Raw genomic sequence first — 12,237 nt, 5'->3', positions numbered from 1 at the left:
TGCTGAATCAAACTAGTTTGGCAAATTGGATGAAATAACTAGGAAAGTAATTTAAAATGCTGAATCAAACTAGTTCGACAAATTGGATGAAATAACTAGGAAAGTAATTAAAATGCAGAATCAAACTAGTTCGACAAATTGGATGAAATAACTAGGATAGTAATTTAAAATGCTGGATCAAACTAGTTCGACAAATTGGATGAAATAACTAGGATAGTAATTAAAAATGCTGAATCAAACTAGTTCGATAAATTGGATGAAATAACTAGGAAAGTAATTACAAAATGCTGGATCAAACTAGTTCGACAAATTGGATGAAATAACTAGGATAGTAATTAAAAATGCTGAATCAAACTAGTTCGACAAATTGGATGAAATAACTAGGATAGTAATTAAAAATGCTGAATCAAACTAGTTCGACAAATTCGATGAAATAACTAGGAACGTAATTAAAATGCTGAATCAAACTGGTTCGACAAATTGGATGAAATAACTAGGATAGTAATTACAAATGCTGGATCAAACTAGTTCGACAAATTGGATGAAATAACTAGGAAAGTAATTAAAATGCTGAATCAAACTGGTTCGACAAATTGGACGAAATAACTAGGATAGTAATTAAAAATGCTGGATCAAACTAGTTCGACAAATTGGATGAAATAACTAGGAACGTAATTAAAATGCTGAATCAAACTGGTTGGACAAATTGGATGAAATAACTAGGATAGTAATTTAAAATGCTGGATCAAACTAGTTCGACAAATTGGATGAAATAACTAGGATAGCAATTAAAAATGCTGAATCAAACTAGTTTGACAAATTGGATGAAATAACTAGGATAGTAATTTAAAATGCTGGGTCAAACTAGTTCGACAAATTGGATGAAAGAACTAGGCAAGTAATTAAAATGCTGAATCAAACTGGTTCGACAAATTGGATGAAATAACTAGGATAGTAATTAAAAATGCTGAATCAAACTAGTTCGACAAATTGGATGAAATAACTAGGATAGTAATTAAAAATGCTGAATCAAACTAGTTCGACAAATTGGATGAAATAACTAGGATAGTAATTTAAAATGCTGGATCAAACTAGTTCGACAAATTGGCCTAAGTGGTTTTCCCAAACAAGGAAGGACTAAACTCATGATGTTAGGAACCTAAGTTTAAGTTCCATGTACTGTTTCCTTTGTCTTCCAATGTATAAATTATTTATATACAAGCTCCTCCATGAGCCAAATGCACTGCAGAAAAACAACCTACTCTGAGCCAATGAAGGACAGGTAAACAAGTAAACCGGGACATCCCACATGTAGGACCATGATACATAATGATGATGATGGTATCTCAATAGGAGAGGACTTGGCATGATGATACATAATGATGGTGATGATGTCTCAACAGGAGAGGAGTTGGAATGATGATTATGATGATGGGGATGATGATGATGATGATGTCTCAACAGGAGAGGAGTTGGTATGATGATACATAATGATAATGATGATGATGTCTCAACAGGAGAGGAGTTGGTATGATAATACATAATGATAATGATGATGATGTCTCTACAGGAGGGGAGTTGGCATGATGATGATGATGTCTCAACAGGAGAGGAGTTGGCATGATGATACATAATAATGATGGTGATGATGTCTCAACAGGAGAGGACTTGGCCTGATGATGATGATGATGATGATTTCTCAATAGGAGAGGAATTGGCATGATGATACATCATGATGATGATGATATCTCAATGGGAGAGTAGTTGGCATGATGATGATAATGATGATTTCTCAATAGGAGAGGACTTGGTCTGATGATGATGATGATGTCTCAACAGGAGAGGAGTTGGCATGATGATGATGATGATGATGATGATGATGATGATGATGATGATGATGATGATGATGATGATGATGATGTCTCAATAGTGGAGGAGTTGGTATGCAGGATGTACAGTGAGAACGCAGATTCCCATGAATATTTGTAATTTCTTGAAAAAGCGCTTCCTTTCAACATCTTTTGAAGTCGGTCTCTGATTCGTCAGACATGTCCTGAACTCTAATCATCAGTCTAAAAGAAGATATTTCGCCTCAGAAGTTTAAGATTGCTATCGATGTTATGAGCAGGTATGCAACAGTAAAATGATATTTAAACAACAGTTAAAACAATAAATTATAATCACATCACCAAAAAGATCTTTTCCATCCATCTCTGTTACAAACTCCATGGGACACTGATGTAATATAAGGAACCTTCAAGTCAGACTTACAAACCTCAGGTCAGACCTATTTGTGTGATACTGAACAGATTTTATTCTAAAAGACAAGGTAAGGTGAACATACAAGGCAAGGTGTCGACCAAAGTCGGAGGTGACCTGGAGGCTCCTCTTTCACCGGCTTCTACCATTTGGGTAGGAAGGCACCACAGCAATCCCAGGATCAACCGTAGTTTATCATTTACCCCAAGTAATCTGGTACGCCTTTTGTTGACCTCGAGAGTCGACCCATCCGGTGTCATTTTGGCAAGCCTGGCGCTTGAATTAAGATCCTGATCCAAGCCGACACCAGGCTTCCTGATTACATAATCAGATGATTTTTAAAAAAAAAGTATATAAATGCTGTTGTCTATGTTTCTGCAACATACCTGAATGTGAGGGCACATACAATGTTTGTGACAGCACACGTGAGCTCAGATGTAAAGTCCAGTGACTGCCCATTGCAGTAATCAAGGAGACCGGCACATAACTCCTTGGCCTCCGCACTGACTGCAAATGCACGAGAGGAAAGGAAAATAATCGATTGTCAGGAATAAATCGCTTCATTCCAAATATACGAACTCTTTGACGGTCCAAACTATTCCCAACTTCTTCTGTGGCGGGTCAGGGAAACTTTTTGGCCAAAGTCTTTCACGAACCGGCTGACCAGTCCTGACATTTTACCGGGGTCGATTTGGGCGGGAATTTGGGATTTGTTCAGGGTGCCAGTGGAAACTCGCCAATTCTTTGCAAAGAACACCGTGGGATCTAGCATGCTTGTCGGTACCATGGACAAACTTTAAATTCTTGATTTAATTTACGGGGAGATTGCGGGTGAAGGGGGGCACAACTTCGGCAGCATAGCTGCACTGTCAGAATTAATAGAGAGCCACAATCAGGTTCATTATACAGGAGACTCGGATTGAATGTAAAAATCAACACGATATGAGATTACAACCTGGGGGGGGGGGGGGGACACTATATCAAAAGGCAAGTGTTGAGACTGCAACACCAAACAAGCCTCACACCATCTGAGGTCTGTGTGACCTCCATCTTGCACTAATCGTGAAAAACAACGTCGAGAGAAGACCTTTTACATCAGCAGACAAAATAAACAGTTACAACCACTACCTTGAGTACAATCGCTAAAAAGGCCACGCGTGCCGTGTCGTTAAACAAGAAGCTGGTGGAAAGGTGAACAAAATGTCGTGTTGAAATATATATGTGTGTGTTAAAGCCTGAATTTAAAATGGTTTGAATTGAGATTTTTTTTCATCACTGATACATAATACACCATACAAAATAAATATAAATGAAAAGCTGAAATGTCTCGATTCAATAACTATTCAACCCCTTTGCTATGACACTCCAAATTGAGCTCAGGTGCATCCAATTTCCTTTGATCATCCTTGAGATGTCTCTACAACTTGATTGGAGTCTACCTGTGGCCAATTCAATTGATTGGACATGATTTAGAAAGAAACACCTTTCTATATGAGGTCCCACAGTTGGCAGTGCATGTCAGAGCAGAAACTCTACCATGAAGTCCATGGAACTGTCGATAGAACTCTGAGATAGAATTGTGAGGAGGCACAGATCTGGTGAAGGGTGTAAAACAATTTCTAGAGTGTTGAAAGTTCCCAAGAACACAGTGAGCTCCATCATTAGGAAATGGAAAGAATATGGAACTACCCAGACTCTTCCTAGGGCTGGCCGTCTGACCTAACTGAGCAACCGGGCAAGAAGGACCTTGGTCAGGAGGTGACCAAGGACCCAATGACCACTCTGACAGAACTGCAGAGTTCCTTGGCTGAGATGAGAGAACCAGCCAGAAGGACAACAGTCTCTGAAGCACTTCACAAATCTAGGCTGTATGTGAGAGTGGCCAGACGGAAGCCTCTCCTCAGTGAAAGACACATGAAAGCCCGCTTGGAGTTTGCAAAAAAGCACCTAAAGGACTCTCAGACTGTGAGAAACAAGATTCTGTGGTCTGATGAAACCAAGATTGAACTGTTTGACTTCCGTCTGGCCACTCTGCCATTAAGCCTAGATCGGTGGAGTGTTGCAGGGATGGTTGTCCTTCTGGAAGTTTCTCCCATCTCCACACAGGATCTCTGGAGCTCAGCCAGAGTGACCATCTGTTTCTTGGTCACCTCTCTTGCCAAGGCCCTTCTCCCCCGATTGCTCAGTTTGGCCGGGCGGCCAGCTCTAGGAAGAGTTCTGGTTGTTCCAAACTTCCTCCATTTAAGAATTATGGAGGCCACTGTGCTCTTGGGAACCTTCAATGCAGCAGAAATGTTTTTGTAGGCTTCCCCAGATCTGTGCCTCAACACAATCCTGTCTCTGAGCTCTGCAGACAGTTCCTTCGACCTCATGGCTTGGTTTTTGCTCTGATATGCATTGTCAGCTGTGAGACCTTATATAGACAGGCGTGTGCCTTTCAAAATCATGTCCAATCAATTGAATTTACCACAGGTGGACTCCAATCAAGGTGTAGAAACATCTCAAAGATGATCAAGAGAAATGGGAGGCACCTGAGCTAAATTTCAAGTGTCATAGCAAAGGGTCTGAATACTTATGTAAATGTGATATTTCAGTTTTTTCTTTTTAATAAATTTGTAAAACTTTCTAAAATCCTGTTTTCTCTTTGTCATTATGGGGTATTGAGTGGAGATTGATGAGGGAAAAAATGAATTTAAACGATTTCAGCATAAGGCTGCAACATAACAACATGTGAAAAAAGTGAAGGGGTCTGAATACTTTCTGAATGCACTGTATATTCAAGCTGTCAGGAGTAATGTTTCTATTTTATCGTGGGGAATTTTAGTGTCGAAGGGGATTAATATGTTTAATAGGTCTGGATTAAATGTTGCAGTGATCCTCACCCTTCTGAAATAAATATAGTATTTGGCCGTAAATGGTGAATAATGGAAAACTGATTATTTATTTATTTATTTATTTTTGTATAAAAGGTCGAGGTTCGTGTAAGAGCTAACACGAAAAACACAAAAAAAGAAAACACATGAAACATAATAAAGGGAGCAGGAGACAAGAAGGGGGAGAGAGGGAAGCACAACAACAGTGGAGAACAGAGACATCGGGAGATCTGTGGAAGGGAGAGGGCTGGTGCGGGGCACATGGGATGATTTTAAAACATAGAAAATCCGAAAATTTAATTAAAAACAAAAAGTTAAAACAGAATTTTTTAAAATATCTTGAAACTTGCTAATGGTGTAAAGGTGGGCACGTATTGTCAAAACTTTACCTAATTTGTTGTATTAAAATACTGTATGTCCTTTTGTACATGTAGTGCAAAGTTGACCTGTGTATACCACCCAACCCCATAGTGTGTAGACTGTAGAGTCTGCGATATGTTTTGTATCATGGAGAAATCAACCAGGTTCGCTTTCAGCATGGCAGGTCTGTCTGTGCCTTCGACCAGAAGTTAAATACACCATGAACGTCATTGTCCAACTTGCTCCATGTAACATATTGTCAGGTCTATGCCCATGTTCGGGTTGAATTTATATTTTTTTACATTTTTTTTTTTTAATTTTCTTTTATTATTTATATTTTTATAAATTATATTTATATTTATATTTTATATTTATATTTATATATTTTTTATATTTTTAATTTATATTTATATTTATATTTATATTTATATTTATATAAATTATATAAATTATATTTATATTTTATTATATTATATTTATATTTTTTTATATTTATATTTTTTTTATTTATAAATATAAATTATATTTATATTTTTTATATATTTATATAAAAAAATTATATTTTTTTACATTTTAATTTTCTTACAAGATTAATGCAAAAGTCTTTTTGAAATATTCAAAACCACAATCATGCTCGTGACTTGCAGATAACACATTTTTTTCATCGTTAATAAACATAATCTATAGATAGTTTATCAATAATAGCGATCAGCTATAAGTAAATCCAGGGCGTTTCAAAAGTCTGGAATCATCTATCTATAATTCCACTAATCTCTGTGTGTGTGTATGCGACCGCTGTTTCTCGACAACTACCGGTCCGATATACTTTAAACTTGCCAGGTATATTGCTGGGGACCCGAGGATGTGCCTTTTCAAGGTTTCATATTAATCGGACAATTACTTACCGAGCTATGTCCAAAAAACGATTCAACCAATCAGAGAGCAGCGAGCTATCGCGTGTGCCGAACGTGGCGAACACACTCTGCCTCGGACGGCACATTTGAGAGCGTATTCATTTATTTCACGTTGGCAAACTATGTTGCCGCTATGTTAGCGTTAAACTATGTTTTAAAACTAATTAAAACTACTTTGCGATTCATCGTAACTGCGATTCGTAACTGCTGTTCGCTTTGGCTTTGCGAATGGACCAAACCATTTCATGTAAATAGAGGGGGGGGATTGTCACCGGACTCGCAAGCCGTTCGCTTTGGCTTTGCGAATGGACCAAACCATTTCATGTAAATAGAGGGGGGGGATATAATTTTAGATATATATATAGTACGGGCATGCCCTAGTAGAGATTAACGATAGCAGTGGAAAAATCCACGTTTAATAACATATAAGAGAAAAAGTGTGTACAAAACATGTCACAAAAAGTACAAACTATAAAAATACTCACTCAGAAGTATCTAAAGGGAAGGGTGTAGTACAAGAGGGAATGAGGTATCGCAGGGCAACAATGGTCAAAGGCTTTATTACCCTCGCCTGAGGAGAGGGCATTGCATTTGAGTCCGCTTGTTTGTTTGTTTGTTTGTTTGTCTGTTTGTCTGTTTGTCCGCACAGAATAAATATGATTTTCGCTGCAACCGTTGGTCCGATCGACAGGAATTTTTCACCATAGGTGCAACTCCACCTGTAGAATGTTCTAATGACAATTATGACTTCATCGGTCACGTGGTTCGGCCGCCATCTTGGAAAAACCGAAAAATTTTGCACCTCGATATCTCCGAAAGCGCTGCATGGAAAAAATTGAGACGTGGATCATTGTAAAGAACTCTCCATGGGGAATAAAATATGTTAATGATGATGTCATGGGTGCCTCATTATGACGTCATAATTCGACAAGTACAAAACTTCATCCGATCAAGATGAAATTTCTTGAGCATAATCTAGGAATAAATTAGTTAAGAAAAAAAAATAATGATGACGTCATCGGTCACGTGGTTTGGCCGCCATATTTGTTTTAACACAAATGCCTTAAAAACCACTGAAAATACATCCTGGCGAGGGTTTGCAATCTCTGATTGCTCTTTTTCTTGTTGGTAGTTTGGATTTGAGGCGGTGTATCGACCCATTCTCGCTGGGATGTACTACAGAGTTAGATGGTCTGCACACACAATAATGATGATGATGATGTTAAATTAAAAGTGATTGTCACCAAAAAGGTGAAGTTTTTTAAATATGTCTTATGTTGTCACGTCAGACATGGAAAAGAATGGCAGGTATACAGAAACGTAGTACGTTCTTTTAAAATTGGCTAAAACATTAAGAAAAAAAGGTGGAATCAACAAACGGATATAAACTTCTCAAGCTCCATAACGTGGGTGTTGTGTTGTCCAAACTTCGGACATGAAGTCAGTTGGCAAGCAGGTAAACGATTTGCTAAAAAAAAAACCCCGACTTGGTATTATATAAAAGATAGAGTTATTTTACTATTTCATTACAATAATCGCTCAAATTACGAGCCACTGACATGTGTACACATATCGATTCTTGTATGAAGGTTTCTTTAAACGTTTCTTAACATTGACACATCGACTTTAGCACATTCTTTTCCGATTTAATCCTTCAAATCTTCAATAGTTCCTCGTCTCGTCGTATAAATCATAGATTTCAGGTGTTCCCAAAGGGAAAAGTCAAGTGGTGTTAAATCTGGACAACATGGAAACCATTGCATCAGTCCACCATGTCCTATTCACCTCATAGGCATTGTCTCAATTTTTTTTTTACAAAAACAAATAAACAAGAAATATGTCGTGCATAGCACGATACTTGCAAAATCCGTAAAAAATAATGTGTTTGCTTTTGGCCTACGCTGACCTCAAAAATAATTGGTGTTTCAATTCAGTGATCTAATATGCAAATCCTCTTCAAATTTCAAGTCAATCGGATTAAAATTGAGGATTTTAGAAATTGCACCTAATATGTTGACCTTTGACCAATGTTGACCTTTTGGCATATGTTGACCGAAATTTTTTTATTGGTAGTTGAATTCAATGAACAAGTTTGGAAATCCTCTTCAAATTTCAAGTCAATCAGATGAAAATTGACGATTTTAGAAATTCGGCCAAGTTGACCTTTTTGCCTTAAGACCTCAAAAATACTTGGTGGTTGAATTAAGTGACCGGATGTGCAAATCCTGTTCAAATTTCATGTCAATCGGATAAAAATTGAGTATAGAAACTTCACCTAAGTTGCTGACCTTTGGCCTATGTTGACCTTTTGGCCTATGATGACCTCAAAAATAATTGGTGGTTGAATTCACTGACCCGATGTGCAAATCCTGTTCAAATTTCAAGTCAATCACATAAAAATTGAGGATTTTAGAAACGTCACCTAAGTTGTTGACCTTTCACATATGTTGACCTTTTGGCCGATGTTGACCTAAAATATAATTGGTGGTTTAATTCAGTAACCAGATATGCAAATCCTCTTCAAATTTCAAGTCAATCGGATGAAAATTGAGCCTTTTAGAAACTTCACCGAAGTTGTTGACCTTTGGCATATGTTGACCTTTTGACCTCAAAATCAATAGGTTTCTTCCCTATAACAAACTCGACCATTTGGTGAGGTTTTATAAAGATCGGTTTAAAATTGTGACCTGTAGGTGATTGACATACAAACAGACAGACAGAATAATGCACAAAACCAACCAATATAGTTGAAAAATCTTCAATTTTCGCAAGTAATCTGATAAGTTAAAAATATGTTCTATGGTTGCGGACTTTTGAAACACCCTGTATATTGGGAAATATTTGAACGATGGACCAAATGGCCTATTCATGTTTCATTTGAAAGATAGTTTGTATGATATGACACCTGAATCAATTTAAATTGATTCATGTTTGACAACGCACGAAACGAGCCCAGCAGAATAAGAGGCGGTGCAAAAACATTTATCTCTGTAACCTTTTTTCAAGAAATATCATTCTACTCTCAAGGCCCAGATTTGCTCACCAATGGCTTCAATCTCATCCATACCAAAGCCGCCCTTGTAGAGGGATGCGTGCACAATTTTACGGTGGAGGCGCCAAGCAGGGCCATAGTTGGCAAAGGCAATGTCCTGCCCACCTCGAGTCAGAATATCCGTCGTCACCTGTTAATTGGTGAAGGGAAAAAATTCATGCATGAAAAAAAGTTCATTGAAAAAAGAAATTCATGAAAAAAAAAAAATCACGAAATCATGATGCCCACCATTATAAGCCCTACATCTTTCACACAGGGATGTACAGTCACGTGAAAAAGTAAGTACACCCCATGTAAAGTTTTGACTTTTTCAACATATTTCAACATACAGCTATTTGATCTTCATTTCAACAATATTGATAGATAAAGGTGATATAATATAACAAATATCATGAAACATTTACATTTTGTAGTCCATTGTATAATTTAAATAAACATAAATGCAAATTTCGCATGTGGAAAAAGCAAGTGCACCCCGACATTTATCACTACTTCAAATACCTAAAATTAGAATCAGGTGCACCAGCTCAGGTGCAAATGAATAGAACATCGTTAGAGAGGATCTTGGAGGAACCTGTCTTATTTAAACCTCAGATATTTCGTTTGGTTTGCTATTTGTTGTTGAAGTGTGCGGCGTCACCATGCCTAGATCAAAAGAGCTCTCTGAGGCCTTCGGAAAGAAGGTTATAGATGCCTACGATTCTGGGAAGGGATTTAAAAAGATCTCCAAATAATTTGAAATCAATCATTCGACTGTCGGGAAGATCATCTACAAGTGGAGAAGATTCCAAACAACTGCCAACTTGTTCAGGCCAGGCCGCCCCAGCAAGTTCAGCCCGAAAGCAGACGGCAAGATGCTGAAAGAAGTCTCGAAGAACCCCAGAATGTCATCACGAGACCTACAGGTAGCTCTTGCCACTGTTGATGTCAAAGTGCATGAGTCTACCATTAGAAAGAGGCTGCACAAATTTGATCTACATGGGAGGTGTGCCAGGAGGAAACCTTTGCTGTCCAGAAAGAACATCAGGGCAAGACTTAAGTTTGCCAATGAACACCTAGGCAAAGACCAGCACTTCTGGAACAATGTGCTCTGGACAGATGAGTCAAAGGTAGAACTATTTGGCCACAGTACCAGAAGACATGTTTGGCGAAAACCAAAGACAGCATTTGACCACAAGAACCTGATACGAACTGTAAAGCATGGTGGTGGAAATATTATGGTTTGGAGCAGCTTTGCTGCATCAGGGCCTGGGCAGCGCACCATCATAGAATCCACTATGAATTCTTCATTGTACCAGAGGGTGCTTGAGGATAATGTGAGGCCATCTGTCGGAAAGTTGAAGCTCAACCGAAGGTGGACCTTGCAACATGACAATGACCCTAAACATACCAGTGAATCCACCAAGCAATGGCTGAAAAGAAAGAAATGGGGGGTTCTGGAATGGCTTAGTCAAAGCCGGAATCTAAATCCGATCGAGATGTTGTGGGGGGATTTCAAATGAGCTGTGCATGCAAGAAACCCCTCAAACATCGCACAGGTGAAAGATTTCTGCATGGAGGAGTGGGCAAAAATTTCTCCCAGTCGATATCAGAGACTGGGAGACAGTTGTAAGAAACGCCGACTTGAGGTTGTTTCTGCCAAAGGGGGCAACACCACCTATTAGAGCCAAGGGTGTACTTACTTTTTCCAAATGCGTAATTTGCAGTTATGTTTATTTAAATTATACAATGGACTACAAAATGTAAATGTTTCATAATACTTGTTATATTATATTGTGGCGGGCACAAGGGACAATAATTCCGTGCACCAGTGGGTGGCGTGAGCGTCCAAGCGGGGAACGAAAGCGCATGCCCCGCCTTTCGACCGATCGGCCATGCCCGGGGACAAGGCGTGGCCTCGGGACATATATGCGGGCTCGAAGTTCGAGCCCGCCCAGTGCTGAAGTGCGAGCTCTTAATAAAGACTCTTTGTTTGTACCAACGCGTTGTGGCCTACGTCTCTGGCAATCGAGTCGTGTGTGCACAGCACCACACTGGTGACCCCGATTGGTTCAGCCGTTGCTGACCCCCGAACGCGCCATGGCTACCAACGCCGTCAAACTCCCTGAGTTTGGGAAGCGCAAGCCGACGTCTGGTTTGTGCAGGCCGAAGCTCAATTTCAGCTCCGAGGCATCACGGCGGACGAGAGCCGGTACTACCACGTGGTCGCCGCCCTCGGGCCCGGCACTGCCGCCCGAGTCATGTCCATCCTTCGGTGCCCGCCGGGCGACAACAAGTACGAGGCGCTCAAACGTCTCCTCCTCGCCACGTTCGGGCTCACGGAGATCGAACGGGCCGACCGCCTCCTGGACCTTCCCGCCCTCGGCGACACACGACCATCCGTCCGGATGGATTTCATGCTGTCGCTGCTTGGAGACCAGCACCCGGATTTCTTGTTCCACGCACTTTTCCTCCGCCAGCTACCTGCACAGGTGCGCCTCGCGCTGGCCGGTTCCAAACTAACGAAACCGCGCGCCCTGGCTGGAGAGGCCGACAAGTATTTCGCGGCCTGCGACACGCGGTCGGTGTACGGTGCTGCCGTAGTGGCTCCCGGTGCGGAGGCTCCAGCGCCCCCTGCTTCCCTCGCGGCCGCTGCTATGCCCCACCCACTACTGCCGCCGCCGCCACCACCACCGCCGCCGACATGGCCGCCGCGGGGGCCACCGCCGCAAACCTGGTGCTACTACCATGCCAAGTTCGGCCGCAAGGCTAAAACGTGCCGCCCGCCGTGTTCTTTTGC

The 12,237-nt window shown here is 40.3% G+C and overlaps 1 protein-coding gene across 2 annotated transcripts in view; it reads right to left on the bottom strand.

Annotated features, from left to right (window-relative positions):
* LOC137438661 (steroid 17-alpha-hydroxylase/17,20 lyase-like) overlaps positions 1-12,237 on the bottom strand; it is a 69,111-nt gene that overhangs the window by 43,509 nt on the left and 13,365 nt on the right. Inside the window, exons 2-3 of one of the 2 annotated variants that reach the window (XM_068133895.2) lie at positions 9,450-9,588; positions 2,646-2,766 (exon numbers count right to left, since the gene is read on the bottom strand). In XM_068133895.2, the coding sequence (XP_067989996.1) occupies positions 2,646-2,766; positions 9,450-9,588 (260 nt within the window). Of the gene's footprint in view, positions 1-2,645; positions 2,767-9,449; positions 9,589-12,237 lie in introns of those variants that run through there. The other variant, XM_068133896.2, reaches the window with a different exon arrangement.

The sequence above is a fragment of the Myxine glutinosa genome, chromosome 13, assembly GCF_964187855.1.
Source record: "Myxine glutinosa chromosome 13, kmMyxGlut1.1, whole genome shotgun sequence".
Taxonomy (NCBI): Eukaryota; Metazoa; Chordata; class Myxini; order Myxiniformes; family Myxinidae; genus Myxine; species Myxine glutinosa.
This window is presented reverse-complemented; position numbering and strand designations above follow the sequence as displayed.